Source organism: Salvia splendens, chromosome 19 (assembly GCF_004379255.2).
Source record: "Salvia splendens isolate huo1 chromosome 19, SspV2, whole genome shotgun sequence".
NCBI lineage: Eukaryota > Viridiplantae > Streptophyta > Magnoliopsida > Lamiales > Lamiaceae > Salvia > Salvia splendens.
In genome coordinates, this window is record NC_056050.1 from 60802 (window position 1) to 77809 (window position 17008).

Consider the following 17008-nt stretch of genomic DNA (forward strand, 5'->3'; position numbering starts at 1 on the left):
AAGACGCCATGCTCCTTAAATCCACTGGATCACCAGGTCCAGGAACTCAAGAGAACACAAAGTGTTTTTGTCGTTGGACACACTCGACCCCCCTTAAAAAATTTAAATCCCTCAACCCGAATACTATAAATTAGTATAGAGAAGCGGGGTCGATCCCACGAAGATGGATTCGTGAAGTAGTGCTTAGAGACTCTGGAAACAAGCGGCTGCTGCCACGCAAAAGGGTTGAGAATTTTAACTACCTCTAGACCTAGGCACGAAATGTAAATGCTAGACCTAGGACATAGAAAATGTAATAGAATCAGACTTCAGTACTGAGAGACACATTTTACTTCCTAGATTGAGTAAACGACTAACTAATTAAGGCTAGACAGGGAGAATAAAACAGCGGGGACCATGACTCCAAATATAGCAAGTACGGCTAAAGCTGCAAATAACAAACTCATGCTCCAACTAACAACGACATGCAATTTCCTAACCGATTCAAGCACGCAAATGGAGAAAACAGAGTATACTTCCAGATTCGAACAGAATATAAAGATTTGAATGCTGGAAACTTGCTATGAACCGGAAATACATCAGATCTACGTAAACTAGGCGAAATGAAATGAAAACACGTAAACTAGGCATAAAATTAAATCAAGCTTGCTCAGATTCACGTCGGATGCTTAATCCACTCCAGATCCAAGCGATCTGAACCCAACAACAGACAAAATCAACTCCATAACTCCGGTTTTCACAGATCTGCTCCGATCAACTTCGAATTCAAACAATCACAAACAACTCCACAACACCAGCGAACTCAACCTTCCGATTCATCCACAAATATACTCCGATCACCCAAATCCAACCACAAACCTGCATAAATTCAGAAAACAACTGCGAAACGCATCCAACTCGAACAATCCAACTCCAAAATTCCAAAAATCAACATTACAGACGTAACAGAAAATCAAACTTGCATTAGAATAAGAAAATATTCGGCAAAAACAAACAGAGGTCCGAGCTTCGAACAGCGAAGCTCGGCGAAATCAGCAAAGTATGAAAGCGGAAATTAAATTGTTTCTTCGCCCCACAGAAGGACGGTGTTACAGCCAAATCGAAAATGTGAGAAAGCTAGATGTGAACCCAAGTGCGACCCTGAATTTCCCCACGAAAAGAACCCAAGTGTGTGAAAAGTGAACTAAGCTACAGGCCTCCAACCCAGAAGATCCCTCCAGCGTGCATGCTTCTCCCTTTTATAGACGCGGACATAACCTTCTAGAGTCTTCGTAGAAATCTCTATTCTACCCTTCAACTCCGAGGTTTCCTCCGTCAAGCAATTTTCCGCACATTGTTCACTTATCCGCCAGTTTCCTCGGGCGTGTGATTACCGCCTTCTCTTCCTGGACCTGGCGGATTCCTTCTACACACCTGGCTTAAAACAAGTGTTAGACCCTGTAAATTCACGAATTTTTCCCCTAGACCTATGCATGATATTAGCCTTATCAAGGTCCTCTCACAGGGCTCCCACCTTGCACATCAGTTTTATCATTCCTTGCTTGTTATAGTGGTTCATTTGGACGGAGAGGAATAGGTGCAAGCACCGCGGCATTTCTTTTCGTCCTTCCCATGTTATTTGGCAGGTGATTCGGCATTTGCGGATTCTTGTGGCGGCGGGTGTGCTAGTCCCCCTTCATTGGCGCGGTTGCACCCCGACTGTCGACTTCATGCCTTCAGTTCCTCCTCCCGGCGAGTTCTGAGGTCCTTGAGTGTGCTTTGGCATCCACCCGATGATCCTTGGGTGAAGCTGAACACAGATGGGGCCTTCTCTACCTCGACGGCACAGGCTGGTGGTGGGGAAGTGGTTCGTGGCTCAGACGGTTCTCTCTTGAGGGCCTTTTGCACGCCCCTTGTAGCTGCGTCGGCCTTCGAGGCGGAGCTTTTAGCTCTTCTTCACGGGTTGACGATGGCTATGGAGTTCTCATCACAGGTTTGGGTCGAGATGGACGCAGCAGTAGTGGTCACAGTGTTCACTTCAGGACGCGGGGGAGCGGCCGACGTGAGACATCACATGGCTCGCATTCGCATCTTGCTCTCACAGATGCAGGCTCGGTTCTCTCACATACACCGAGAGGGTAACCGGGCAGCAGATTTTCTTGCAGGTAAGGGGGTCCAGACCCCTGCCATCACTTACTATGATGCATATACAGCGCCTCGGTACTTGAAGTCACTTGTGAGGATGGACCAGTTGGGCTATCCGAACTTCAGATTCAGATATCGAGATGGATGACTGTTACTACACTTGGTTTTGGTTTTCGATTTATCACCTTTGTATTTCCATTGGGCTTGGTCATTACTTGGTCATCACCCATGCTGTTATTATGTTTTCTCTTTCGTCATTTAGATGGATAGTACCCGGTCTGTGGGGATATCCTAGGTTTTTTGTTAGTAGTTTGGTATGCTTCTGTTTGCTGGGTCAAGTCACTTTTGGGCTTGGCCTATGTATGATACTATGTTGGTTTTGATATAGACAGGTTGGGGGTCTGCCTAACCCCCCGCCGTGATGGTGTTTGAAAAAAAAAACCCCTAAACCGTCCAGAGCCTTTGTCCTAGCGGCAAAGAGTTTAGACATTATTGCATGAGGTGCCGAGTTCGAGCCCTCTTGAGATCAGTTGTAATTTTCTCCTATCTATAGTATAGGAGTTTATTTGTAATTTCCTCTCTTATATAGGAGTTAATTTTTAAAATTAAAAAAAAAAACTGAAACCCTAAACCCTAAACCATCCAAGCCCCTTGGCCTAGCGGTAAAGGGCGCTGGATACCGCGTCCATCCTGGAGGTCACGAGTTCGACCCCTGGGAGGCGCAACTTGGGATTAATTTCCCTTGGGGGTGATAGTTGACTAGCCATTACCCATCTTTGGGCCTGGCAAGTTGACTCGTCTGTACCCAACCTTGGGGGTGACAGTTGACTAGCCATTACCCATCTTTGGGCCTAGCAAGTTGACTCTTTTGTTCCCAAGGGGACAACGAAGCGCAGTTCGATGGTAAGACGCTTCACCTCTAACCGTTAGATCGGGGTCCGAGTCATTTTGGGGGTAGATGGGGAACCATCGTTGATCCTCCTTAAAAATAAAAAAAACCCTAAACCTTGCCCGGTCTTCCAAATGTATGTTAGAGGCAAGAGAGATCGAGGAATTAACATCTGAATTCTGATTCAGATTTATTGTCACAACTGATAAATGTATTCATAAGAAGATCAAAAATACAACACCTTTACGATGTCCACCAAATAAAATTGGACTTGAGAACAACAATTCTAGTGACTGTACACAAAACTGTTTTGTACTGTACTATATTGCATTCTGAAATTCAAGACATAGGATCCTGACTACAAGTGCTTATTGAAATAACAGAGAAGTCATCTGATACAAGAAATGCCATCACATCACCACTGCTCCTTCAAGCCTTGAAGGACATGCCACTACACCTGAAGGAGTAAAATGTGAACACATCTCAGCTAAGAGAAAATTTAACGTGTAATGAGCTTACAATTTAAAGAGAAATGTCACAATGCCTAGTGAGCTTAACCTCAACTGCCCAACCACAAAAAAACAAGAACTTACCTTAGTACTTATCTTCTTGTCTTGTCAAGAACCTCGATGTATCTTTTTTGGACGCCATATTGTTCAACAAGAAGTCTTCCGAGATCATCAATGACACCACCTTGGACCAAAACCTCGAGCCCCTTTTTACCTATTTGTATTTAAAAATTGATTAGATTTCAACAAAAGAGCAAAAGGGCCTCTTTACACAAAATGAAAATCTAATTTGAACAAGAACGAAGAGAATATGAAAGCACTGATGGAAATGAGATCTTCTCAAGCACCCTCACATGATAAGAGTGTAAGGGCATGTAAATTTGAAGAAGCAAAATGAGATATTGAGCACATCATGTAACAAGTAAGAGAATAAAATTCTTATTCTAACAAGCACAGAGAGAATATGACATGCTAGTACTAGCCATACCGGGGAGTTCTGAAACTGTTGTACTACAAGCAAACTTCTTCTGAAGCTCTGAAGCCAATGCCTCTGCATCTATCAAAAAGGACTCCAGACCAGACAGTTTGGTAACCTTTTTGTTCCCTTGTCTTCGTTCTGTAATTATCTGGATAGGTTTCAGTGCACCTTTCCTCACAACCGTATCATTTCCCCTTGTCACTCCAATATGAGCTTGCATTCGGTTGATAAAGGTTTGTCCCACATCTTTTTTATGAATTTCAGTTGGATATGTTGTACCCTTCTTGATAGCACCCTTAAACAAAGCATCACACAAAGTTGCATCTAAAACTACAATGGCCTTGTTTGTTTGTTTCACGAGATTTTCCTTCTCTATGTAAGTAAAGACAATTTGAGAAGTTTCTGAAGCAGTATACAGTTTCCCAGTTGCTGCTCCAACAGCAGCAAGTATAGGGTTCACATGTGTGCTTGCCTTATAAAGCTCGACAACATCAAGAGTTTTCTCTGACTGTCCTTCACCACTGACGTTTTTTGCAGATTGTTCGTTGTTATCAACTTTCTTTTTCTCTGGCTTGAAAGATGTGTATTCCAAGTGCTTGCGGTTAACTGAGACTAGAGTTGCCTCTTTTTTATGCTTATCCTCTTTCACAGAAATCTGCCATGCAAAATACATAATATGCATTCTTAAGCAATCAAATCCTAGTAGCATCAACACAAGGAAATAGTAACATCAACACACTAACAGAGTAAAGGCAAATAGGCTAAGACTGACCAATCCACCAGTAGATTTCGACTGTAGCCACTTGGACAACTTCTTGTAAGAAGACTTCTTGATGTCCAAAGTAACACCTGAAGGCCTGCATGGTAGCACATGACTCGACCTGTAACGGCACAAATAAGTAAGACCAGTATGAAACATCACACATTGAGCATGAAAAGCAGGCAACAGAAACACTTAGACAAGATATCACAAAGGACATCTCCAGGTAAAATATTGAATGAAATGTTTAACCCGTTCATTTAAGTTACTTCCAACTATAAACAACTACAAACGGATCTCTCTCCCCCTTACCATAATATACTTCCTAGCATAGGAAGATCTTTATCTTTGATGGTTGTATGTAAGGCTTGCAAGAGGCACTTGTCCAATAGCGAATCTACATCCTCAACAGACAATGGATGCTGGCCATCCACATTAGAATCACTGCCTGATGCATTTTCCGCTACCTGTAAATCTGCCATTGCACTGTTTACTTGTTCACCAACTTCATTGACCACATTGTGATCAGTACCGGGAGCAGAATCAGAAATAGGAGCGGCTCCATCAGCCCGACTAGCGTCTTCTGTACTCTCATGGGTCATAGCAGTCATATGGCCAGCTGAGGAATTATCTTCAAATGACTCAGAAGCCGGGCTAGCAGAATATAAAGCAGGGTCTTCAAACACAACATCTTCCAAAAATCCAGCATTTGGAATACAACAATTTTCAGCCAACTCCCTGGAGGAAATCACCAAATGCACAAACAAAGAAAAAGAACGAGAGTAACTATTATAAAGGCAACACACTCAATATATTTATATTTAATGGAAAGTTCTACCGATTAAAGGTAATTCCAGGGTGCTATTACCAAAGTGTATCACGGTAGTAATGACATATTTTTAATGCCTTCCCACGCAAGCCAGCCTTCAATGCCTCTGTGCTATTCATGGTAGTACTGCCTACCTGAGTATAGGAAATGCATGATGTATTAGAATATTAGAAAAGAAACATTAAGCACTTTAATATGGCCAAATACATCATTGTATTACTTACAGCTATAGCAGCTGGATTTCCAGGAACTTTGACAGCCCATGGCTCACCAGCAGAAAATGATGGAAGACCTTCAGGGGGAATATATATGCCAGGAAACATCAAGTCAGCCCCACCAAGCACATATCTAGAAACCTCACCCCCTTTGAGCATGAAAGCAGGCAAAAGATCTGGAACCTTCCACAAAGCATAAACTGCGGCCAAATACATGAGTAAAATCAGTAACACTAGTTCACAAGTATAGGAAAACAGAGATAAACAACTCTAACTGCAGTTATGCGCATATACAAGTATACAACACAATCCATGTATGATATTAGCTTCTCAATACCCGTAGGGAATATTTCTGAGCCACGTCCATCGGCATCAAAAAACAAGGGACAGTCACCTTCTAGGCCATATACAAGAATTCGGTTGGGATACTTTGCTACCGCAATCTCTGCCTGAGAAAATAATTAATCATGTCAAAAACAAGGATATCATATATACCTAAAAAGGTTGTTTCTTCACCAATGAGACTCCCAACTAATCAGAATACAAACATAAAATAAAGAGTTCACGAGAGACTCTTATATAGTACTATAGCACAAAAAATACATATACGTATAAAACTATTATCAACGGGTGAAGTGAGGTGAGAAACTTGGAAAGAAGGGCAGAAAACAAAAAAACATAGAATTAAAAGTTGGAAAGGAAAGACCTTGGGCGGAAGCAGAAGATCGATATCCGCATCGGAGACAGCGGGAAATCGCTCTCTCACAGTGCGTTTGAGTTTTTTGCGGTCGGCCCCCGACAGCCGCTGCTGCGATTTGGCATCCACTGCCTTCTTGAACATTTTCTTCTACTTCAATCTGAAAGCGATTGCTGCCTCGAGCTTCGGATTACGATTCTTTTCAGCCCAGAGATGAAAGGGTTCAGACTGCTATTAGGCTTTTCCTTTTATAGTGTTCGCCCTCATATTTCATTTATTAAATGCATAATTTAGTGATATTAATGACGCCATATATCATCCGTTGTAGGGGCACTATTTGCTTGAAATTAACTAGTAGTATGATGAATTAACATTAGCTACAAATTTATGGATAGTAACTGAAAACTAATAATCATCTGTCTATGAAAAAGAACTACCTTTCTTATACAGAGTTTAAAAATAGTGTGTTAAGTGCACGATGAATAAAGTAAGAGATATGAAATAGAAAAATAACTTAATTATAAAATTAACTCAATTGTGTTGGAACTTTTTTAAAATAGATAAATAACTCAATTAACAGGGAACGAAGGATATGAACGGAGTACTTTTCTTTTTAGTCTGTTCCTGAAAAGTATGAAGTTTCTAATTTTGGAAACTCTCTACTCTCTAATGAATTGAGACTCATTCTCCACTAACAATATTTTAATTATTTTTTCTCTATCCCTTTCTTATTTTATCAATTATGCATTAAAATCCCCCTTTAACGGGCTACTGCGTACCCTGATCTAACACCCTCACATGATGTCAGGCCGGAGTGTGGGGGCCGCCAAGGCGACAGAGTATTTTTTGCTGCAATTATGCATTAAAATCCGTGTTAAACCAAATCTTCATAGTACTTTTCAAGGATAGAGGGAGTATCTTTTTCTGCTATTCACCGTAATTGATTTAAACTCCAGCTATTTACACTTAACTCAAACTTAAATAATACTCTTCTCTATGCAATTACTTTTTACTCATAAAATTTAAAATTGATTTGGATTTATTATATGGATTTATTATTGTGTAATCCCAAAAATGAGTATCTTTATTTTGAATTTTAGAGTACTATTGGATAGGTGTGTGATAAATACTAACTTTTTATAGTAATAACTAATAACTAAATCGGCTGATACAAAGGGCCTTGCAGCCGGCGGTACCTCGACCCGTTGTCCACCGCCGAGCAGTGATTGAGCGGGATCACGTAGCTGCACATCAGCGGCTATATGAAGTCTACTTCGCACCGGAGCCGCGGTTTAATGCCAACCTTTTCAGGCGGCGTTTTAGGATGAGCAGGGCCCTGTTTATGCGTATTGTTGACGCGTTGGAGCGTCGATATATGTGTTTCCGCTTCAGGCACGATGCGACTGGCAGACCCGGTCACACACCTATTCAAAAGTGCACTGCGGCAATCAGGCAGTTGGCCTACGGAGGCGCGGCAGACATGTGGGACGAGTACCTCCACATCGGCGAGACGACTGCCCTTGAATGTATGAAGTATTTCTGCCAGGGCGTGGTTGAAATATTCCGTGATCAGTACCTTCGAAGCCCTACCCCCGAAGACTGCCAGGAGCTGATGCAGATGCACGGGGAGAAACATGGGTTCCCGAGTATGTTAGGAAGCATAGATTGTATGCATTGGGAGTGGAAAAACTGCCCCGCTGCCTGGAAAGGGTTCTACACGACCGGCTACAAGGGAAAGAATCCCACGATGATCCTCGAGGTCGTATCTGATTACCGGCTGTGGATTTGGCATACATATTTTGGGGTAGCCGGGTCGAACAACGACCTCAACGTCCTCAACTCGTCGCCGCTTTTCAACGAGCAGTGCCAGGGCGTCGGTCAGGCCATCAGTTTTGTCGCCAACGGCAACCGGCATGATATGGGCTACTACTTGGTGGATGGGATATACCCTAGATGGCCCGTCTTTGTGAAGACGATCAGATGCGCTTCAGATGAGAGGAAGGCCTACTTTGCGAAACGGCAGGAGTCGGCGCGCAAGGACGTGGAGCGCGCATTTGGTGTGCTCCGGTCTCGATGGGCGGCAATTAGGGGTCCAACGCGTTTGTGGCATGTCGACTGCATTGCTGATATAATGTACGTCTGTATTATCATGCACAACATGACTGTCGAAGATAAAGGTGTACAACTGACTAGTTGGGCCAACAACGATAATGAAGCCGGACCAAGCCACGACGTGGCCGCCCCCAACGTACGAAGTGGGGTACCTCACGATGAAGCCGGTCGCCTTCAAGCACATTCCGACATGCGCCAAGTGGAAGCTCATATTCGACTCCAAAAGGATTTAATTGAAGAGTTATGGGCGCGGAGGACTACACTACACGGCGTTAGTTTTTTTTAATTATGTTATTTTTTTTAATGTACCTTTTTTTAATTTAAATAAAATTATTACATTTTCCCGTATCTGTATCGTAAGTTGAATTCCGTATTTTGTGTGATTGTTAATTATTTGTTTTTTATAATTTTGTTTATTGTAGCTAGGCTATGGCTGGGCTAATCCTTGTCCAGTTGCTTGTCTTGATGATGTGGCAGGAGGAGTTTTTAGTGCTGATGATGTGGCAGGAGGAGTTTGTAGCTAGGCTATGACTGACCTATCTCTATTGGAGATGCTCTTATGAAACGGGCAAGCGATTACTCGGGAAAGCGATTATTCTGGGGTACATGTTTCCTACAAAATGTTTTAACTTTATTTCAATTTAGTACAAAAATTATTAAGTTTACATATTTCATACAAAAAATTTACTTAATGTTCCAAAATAATACATTCCGTCAAGTCTCTACTAACACCGTTACTTCCAATTACATCATACATACAAAAAGTTTCATCAATGTTTCAAATTTGTACAAAAGTTTTAAATTAAAACTTTTCATTAATTATTTCAAACACGAATATTTTTATTACTCATAAAAATGAAAAACACAGAAAAAAATCACCACTCCATCAAATTAGCGAATTATTTTATTGTCGAAACTTTCTCATGTAACAATGGAGAATACAACAAAAAACATATTGAATCTTTTTTTTGTTAAAATTAAATATTGACTTATTAACGGTTGGAAGCTCAAATTAGCCATTTTGTAGAGATGAAATATGAGCTTATTTTATATTGTGTTCTATAAAGAATACAATAAACAAAAATAGAGTTATTGAGAGACAGAATTTTTTTAAACCCCGATTAATTGTTGGAAGAATTGATATTTGTTATATTTTAGAGTGATTAATTGTATTAAATCTTTAATTATTCTTTTATTATAATGATAAGTTGGACAAATTATAAACTAACTAACGGTGTTTAAAATATTTAAAGGAATGTATTAACTTAAAACACTAATGTAACTTTCTGTATGAAATATGTTATCTTAATACTATTTATACTAAATTGAAACAAAGATAAAACATTTTGTATTCATTATCCCGAGAGATTATTCTCGAACAAAGGACTAGTATAAGTCATTTTTAAACAAACATTTTCACCATTTTTTTCCTTCTCTCAATCTGACTACAAAATTTAAAATTTAGTGGCCGACACAGATGAATTTTCAGTGTGCGAAAATTTTGGTGCGAAAGAAATTAGTTACTGTTAAATAACTAGGACAAGAATATGGTCAAATGACGTCGTTTCATTCTATTGGGGTCGTGACTGATGCTGAGCTGGACCCAAGGAAGCCTATTAATATTCGGCCCAACATCCACAGTGGTAATAGGTCAGCCATAGACTAGCCACAAACTCCTCCTACCACATCATCAGGACAAGCAACTGGACAAACAATAGCCTAGCAATAGGCTAGCCACAATAAACAAAATTATTAAAACAAATAATTAACAATCACACAAAATACGGAATTAAATTTACGACACAGATACGGAAAAATTCAGTAAAATTAAAAAAAGTACATCAATTAAAAAAAATTACATTAATTTTAAAAAAAACCCCTTCTTCCACACACGACCCCCGCCTTCGCCTCACTCCTCGTGGTCGTCGCCGCCGTTGTCGCCGCTATCCCGGACCCCCAAATCTGCGGCATCTGAGCCCGCGTCTGAGATTCCCAACTGTGCCGGGGCGGCATCCAAATCGACCCGCATACTCTCGAGCATTGAGTGAAGAAACCTCTTCTCCACGGGGTTAGTTGCCACCCTCTATTCAGCTATAATCTTGTGCATCATCTGTGCCCGCGTTTGTTGACACGCGAAGAAGGCGAGCTCAGTTGGCGACTTGCCAACAGGGGGGATGCCGACTGGACCTCCTGGGACCCCTGGGCGACCTCCCTCCCTACCCGTTGCGCCCGCCTTTGACCAACCGGGCGAGTGTGGCGAGTAAAAGATGGAGGGGACGGGAACTCCTGAACATCCTCGGGGAGGTCGTGGGAACCGCCGCTGCTGCCGCTGTAATCATCGGTATAGTTCAGTCGCTGCTTCTTCGGCCAGCCAGCATCGACACCTGCCCGAAACTTCTCGGAGTCCATCAGCACCTCATAGCAGTTCCAGTAGGAGAACTCCTTATAAAGCCCGGGCAAGGGGAAGGTTTTCTCCGCTATCCTCCTGCAGTCCTCGTCAGTTTGGCCACTGGTTTGCATGCGGAGGGCGTTGGTGTACAAGCCCGAAAATCGGGAGACCGCAGCCCTGATTCGGTCCACCCCTTCCGACACTCCTCCCCGCTGTGTGGCCTCCCCTCCGGGCAAAATTCCTTGTAGGCTGCTGATATTTTAGCCCACAAGTTGACGATCCTCTGATTGTTCGAATGGAGGGGATCATCGCAAACTCTCACCCAAGCCTTGGACAGCGCGACGTTCTCCGCATCCGTCCACTTCCTCAGTGCCAGGCTGTCATCATCAGCCGGCTGCGACGACTCACCGACCAACCTTTTGCCCTTCCCCTTGCCCTTTTTCTTCTTTGGTGCGCCCCGACCCCGCCCTACTCCCCCGTTTGAACGGGAGTGTCCGCATCCTCGAGATCTATCCCCAACTCCTCTAAGGAGAAAGTCTCACACCCAGTGAACTGCGTCTCCGATGGGGTCGATGTGTTCGAAGAAGCAGTCAAAAAATCAAGACTGGGGCGATAGACATTGTGCCCCCCAGCGTCCCCTGCATCCCGGGGTGCATCCCCGGCTGCCACCCCGGCATCATCTGCATCCCGGGTTGCATCCCCTGTGCCCCCTGCCCGCCCTGCATCCCCTGCCATCCCGGCATACTACCCCCGGCTGCCATCCCGGGCATCATCTGCTGCCGAGGGTACATGTTGTAGTACCCGGCCATCGGACCCCATCCACCTCCCATGGGTACCGTGGGAGTTTGAGACCCGCTCATCACTGGAGTAGACTCGTTGTTGTTCTCCATTTTGCTTTATTGCTCTTGTACAGAAATTAAGTGAGAGAGAAAACTCGTTAAAACAAGCGGTGCGAATGAAAATGACGTGCAAATCGCGTATATATAGTGTTTCGAAAAAAAAAAGTGCTGGCCGATCGCTCGCCGATCGCCTGCCTACAATGGCGGCCAGCCGATCGGCCAGCGCTCAAAAATCGGCATGAGCTCGCCGAAATTTTTGCCGTTTTTCCACTCGCCGCCTACAATGGTTCGGCTAGCAGACCGGCCAGCACCGGGAATCGGCTAGCCTGTCCGCTAGCCTCCATTGGAGATGCTCTTAGACTATTTTAATTGGGCCTCGATCTTTTTTTCATTGCTCTAGTTTCTGAGCGATGATGTTATGAATACTGCTCTAAAATCGCTTGCTCCGATTACAATGTCATCAACGGCCACCCGGGTTACATCTTTCCCACCACATGGTCGCTCTAAAATTGGAGCAATGCTTCCATCTCTTCTCTCAAATTCTACCCCATCACAGATCCAACGACTTCGCTGATAGGGTCCTTGATCTAGCAAATCTCGCCGAATATCATCTCTAATATTTTAGCGAATCTTTTATTTTAGTTACTTATTTTTATTTATTTTCCATATCTTTTGTAATCTTTTATTTTAATTACGTTTCTTAATTAGCAAGACATGTGTTAGGGTTTAGAATTCTATATAATAGAATTCTATCGCATTTTCATTCATTAAGAAATAAAGTTAATTACTTATTCTCATTCCCGATTTTATAGGAAATCGCCCTAGCACCTCAACTAGAGTTTATCTTTATTTTATTCTTGTTACAAGCGTACGTGCTCAATCCCGATGGAACAAGGTTCTATCAAATTGGTGCTTTCATTTTTTACTCTTCCTCCATCCCATTCCACCTCTCAAATTCCCTCAAATCTCACGCCACAATCTTCCCCAAAATCTCTCTAAAAAAAACCAATCCACTTTCTCAAGATACTTGACGAACTATGGAATCACAACAACACGCTCTCTGTGATATCACTGAGATACTCATGGACTTACGCCGTCTAGTAGCTGCTCACGGCGAATTTCTAGCCAATTTCAGACATCATACACTGACCGAGGAGCCTCCGGACAGCCTTGACGAGCGCTCACCTCCAAATCCGCCGTGGCATACTCGGCCGCCGGACCAGCAGCCAGTCGCAGAGCCTCCGCGGTGTTGGACACTTCCTCCGTCGATCACACAGCCGCCGCTGGACTTCAAGGCCGAGCCCTTACCGCGCCTTCGCGTCGATCCCCCTCGCTTTGACGGCGACAATGCTTAGGATTGGATTCATAAAATCCAACGCTACTACAATAATCAGTACATGCCGCTCCATGATAGTTTATACCTGACCCAATTCTTGTTTGATCATCCGACATCGGAGTGGATGACGTACTGGGAGGAAAACAATAAAGGCAAAGGGTGGGACGATTTTCTATTGGCAGTTTGCTACCATTTTGCTCCGGAGTTTACTGAGGAAGTAGACGATGAAAAGCAATTAGGAGACAATCAATTTGCTTCGGAATCAGACGAGGAGGTTTCACAGGTAATTATTGACAGTCAATTTGGTACTCAACGGTTGAATGTGGCCTCTACCGATATATTTGCTAATGAGAGTAGTTACAAGTCAATTATTAGCAATGTGAGTTTGAACATGAATCTGGAACCGAACAAGATATTTGCTAATGGAATTGAATTTGATATGGATGTAATAAATGATGTTGATCCATTCCATTGTATTGGTACTCCAAAGTCGTATACTGATCGGAGTGTGGATGCTGATTTGCAACTCCCAAATTGCGAGATGGATGGCGGAAATTTGCAGGTTGAGGCACGCCATATTCAAGGGGTTTTCGTCGACGCAACGACTCTCATAGATCTATACGGTGATGCTCGCGATATACCTCCCTGAGACAACGCACTGCTTTTGAGAAGAAATCCTATCATAGGTACAATGATGCCCTCCCTGAGCAGCCGACTCCCCATTAAAATAGAGCCAAGAGCTAATCCGCTCAAAGACTTTGGGCATGATGATAGTGCAGCGGTGGCGGTTCCATTCTCGATTCTCCACTCTGTAGAACCTCGGGGCCTTTTCGACACTGTAACGGCGCACAACCAGACAACTGTATCCTTGGATTTTTTGGGTGGGTCTGCTAGTGGTTATATTCTGCTAGGGCAGACAGCATATCTAGCATGGCCTGATGCATTGTCCGGCTTCCTGCCTCCTATTATTATGAGTCAGTTCATTCTTCATCCTGTACCGGATTCGAAGGATTCTGCACAACTCTATCAGATTGTGAGTGAGATTGAATTCACTCACCTTTTGCCAAAACAATCTATAAAATGGCCAAAGGTTGGAACCTACAAGGACATGACTGATGACGGTTATTCTATTTTCGTTAAATCGGGACAACATGGAAAAGTTATTCTGCCACAAGAAGTTCCAATGTATCAATTGGCAGCAATTGCCGCTGATGGCCGTTCGATCCCTCCACGCGAGCATTTGGGCTGATAATCTAGCAGCCGTAGGCGTTGGAGATTGCCACCTTCTCAACCACCGCACCCTTCCTCGTCTTTCGAGTTGCTTCCTTAGAGTTTTCGAGTGTTGTTTGTCGGCGATGTGATCTGTCTTACTACACGATTTATTTGGAGGAAAGAAGGGAATATAAGCTTCATAAGGATGAGCATGGGAAGGATTTTATTAGGTGTGTAGCATTTTTTAACAAAGTGAGGATATTATTCCAGATTACGTTGTTAAAGTTTGGGAGCTTTATACTCGAGCTTTGGAGAAGTGCTCTTGTTTAAATAGGTTTGGCTGTCAGATGATGAAATCAGTTGCAATATAATGTAGGCGGACCTAATGTTTAGGAGTTCCGGAGCAGATGTTGGGGGAATCTTTCTTGCATAACATATGTGAAGGTTTTAAGCAATGTTATGATCTTCATCACTTGGTGTTGCATGGCAATGGTACCGAATCATGAATCAGAAAGTCCATTAGACACATTTGGACAAGGAGCTCAAGGGTTCAAGAATGCAGTGGTTGTGGTTTTCTAACTTCAGCATAATAATCTAGTTCAATCGTTGGAATATGGTGTTAAGAGAAATGAGAAGATGGTGATATATGAGTTCATGCCACAGACAGCTTGGATTTTAATTCTCATTTAATACTCATTCCCACCTTGAGGACAAGGTGGTTTTCAACGGCGGGGGAGTTGATAGGGTCCTCGATCTAGCAAATCTTGCCGAAGATCATCTCCAATATTTTAGCGTATTTTTTATTTTAGTTACTTATCTTTATTTATTTTCCATATCTTTTGTAATCATTTATTTTAATTATGTTTCTTAATTAGCAAGAAATTCTAGGGTTTAGAATTCTATCGTATTTTCATTCATTGAGAAATAAAGTTAATTACTTATTCTCATTCCCGGTTCTGGCGGAAATCACCCCATAGCACTTCAACTATGGTTTATCTTTCTTTTATTCTAGTTACAAACGTGTGTGCTCAATCCCGATAGAACAAGGTTCTATCATTCGCCTACGCGAGCTTGCTTTGTGTTTGTGATCACTATCATGCCTTGCAAGTTCACGGGTTTGCCTAAAAAATCGATTTGATGCTTGGATTTATGTAGCTAATGCTCTGATTGCATTCTACTGGAAAAGTCTGGAGTGGAAGCGTGCTCGAGAAATTTCGTTACTTATAATTAAAGGACTTGGGATGCACGAGCAGGGCCACGAAGCTATGGTTTTGTTTGTGAAAATGCTTTCAGATGGACTTGGTTTTGATCACACTACACTCTTAATAAGTAGTAATATTGATATCTTCTGTCTTGAAGTGTTTGCAATTGCATTCAGCTAGGCTATGTTCCAGAGAAAAGTTCTGTCTTGATTGATGTATAGAAGAAGAGCATAAGGAGGAGCATCGGTATCTTCACAGCGAAAAGCTAGTGCTAGTTTTCTCGTTGTTGAATGGTGGCGATTCAAGCTGCAACATTATTAAGATAATGAAGAACAAACGCATTTGTTTGGACTGCCATAACTTCAATAGCATCAAAACTTCACGGCAAGCAATTGTTTTCAGAGCTGCTAATCATTTTAGAGACAGAACTTGCTCTTGCAACGGCTATTGGTGACAATAATTTTTCACTTTTTGATTTGACCGAGCATCTCTTAGTTTCTTGGTCAAATTTCAGTTCATATGATGTTAATTTTTACACTTCATTAGCTATGATGTGACTAGAATATTGTTGTGAGGAAATTGCTATGCTTTTTGCTGGTTCCTGCAGAGATTTTGGCTACAAACAAAGCGGCAAAAATGCATTGAAGAAGGTTTATTACAGCCATTATTTGAAACAAAAAACATCACAGAGAATCACAAAGGTATACTAATAATGTCTATGTGGCTGCAGACTATTTCAGCAATCATCACAGAGCAATCACTCTACAATCTTGGCACTGATCTTGCAGTGGAATTTTCGGCATTTGAAGACACAGTCGGTCATCCTCTTCTCATCTGCAACAACAAATGACAGTTCATACGATGCAAGAATCCAAAACTAGAGAAATGGAGAGAAGGTGCTTACCACCAGTGAACTTGGCACATTGGTCGAGCATACATCCAAGGTTACAGTAATGCTCTTTGGTGGAGGTGTCGGAGGGAGAATGCACCGGGCAGTATTTCATGCAGGCTGCAACACCAATGCCGCTTGATCTGCACTCTTTCATGCAATGGTCGATGCAGGCTCTGGGGGCAAGTGAGCCATCATCGGAGGAACATTGAGCAATGCAACCACCAGCGTCATCAGCCCCACAATTGTTTGAATGCCTTTTCTGTCCATGGCTGGTTTGTTTTCTCTGCACACAAAAACAAGGAGTAACAAATATACCCTAAGCTTTCCTTGCTGATGCAGAGGGACGCATCTGTGAAACCTTTTATACGAGCCATGGTACACAACAATAGTGTGCGAGTTAGCTTCTAACGTTGCAGTTGCTTCATTTACCTTGTATGACTACACCTCCACTAACTTGTGATAACTGGTACAACCGCTCTATTTTTTTTTATTTAGAAAACAATTCGATCATCTTAGATAGTTGCT

At 42.6% G+C, this 17008-nt stretch overlaps 1 protein-coding gene and 1 pseudogene across 1 annotated transcript; both read right to left on the reverse strand.

The window, feature by feature from the left end:
• Nucleotides 1-3202: 3202 nt before the first annotated feature.
• LOC121780033 (eukaryotic translation initiation factor 2D-like) lies at nt 3203-6739 on the reverse strand. The gene is made up of 9 exons (XM_042177552.1): nt 6511-6739; nt 6142-6253; nt 5814-6004; nt 5629-5723; nt 5073-5498; nt 4773-4881; nt 4010-4655; nt 3607-3736; nt 3203-3470 (listed from the first exon to the last, which is right to left on the reverse strand). Exons 1-8 carry the CDS (start codon nt 6643-6645, stop codon nt 3615-3617), a joined length of 1836 nt encoding a protein of 611 aa, XP_042033486.1. The 5' UTR covers nt 6646-6739; the 3' UTR covers nt 3203-3470; nt 3607-3614.
• A 9469-nt stretch (nt 6740-16208) lies between these two features.
• Nucleotides 16209-16852, reverse strand: LOC121779420 (annotated as a pseudogene).
• Between the last annotated feature and the right edge of the window lie 156 nt (nt 16853-17008).

What these genes read in the sequence shown, in the direction of transcription:
- LOC121780033 (XM_042177552.1), bottom strand. Translation starts at nt 6,645, where the DNA reads ATGTTCAAGAAGGCAGTGGATGCCAAATCGCAGCAGCGGCTGTCGGGG. An exon ending in CTCAGAAATATTCCCTACGG is followed by an intron (nt 6,005 to 6,141) that starts GTATTGAGAAGC and finishes ATTTGGCCGCAG; the next exon opens with TTTATGCTTTGTGGAAGGTT. An exon ending in AACAGTTTCAGAACTCCCCG is followed by an intron (nt 3,737 to 4,009) that starts GTATGGCTAGTA and finishes AAATACAAATAG; the next exon opens with GTAAAAAGGGGCTCGAGGTT.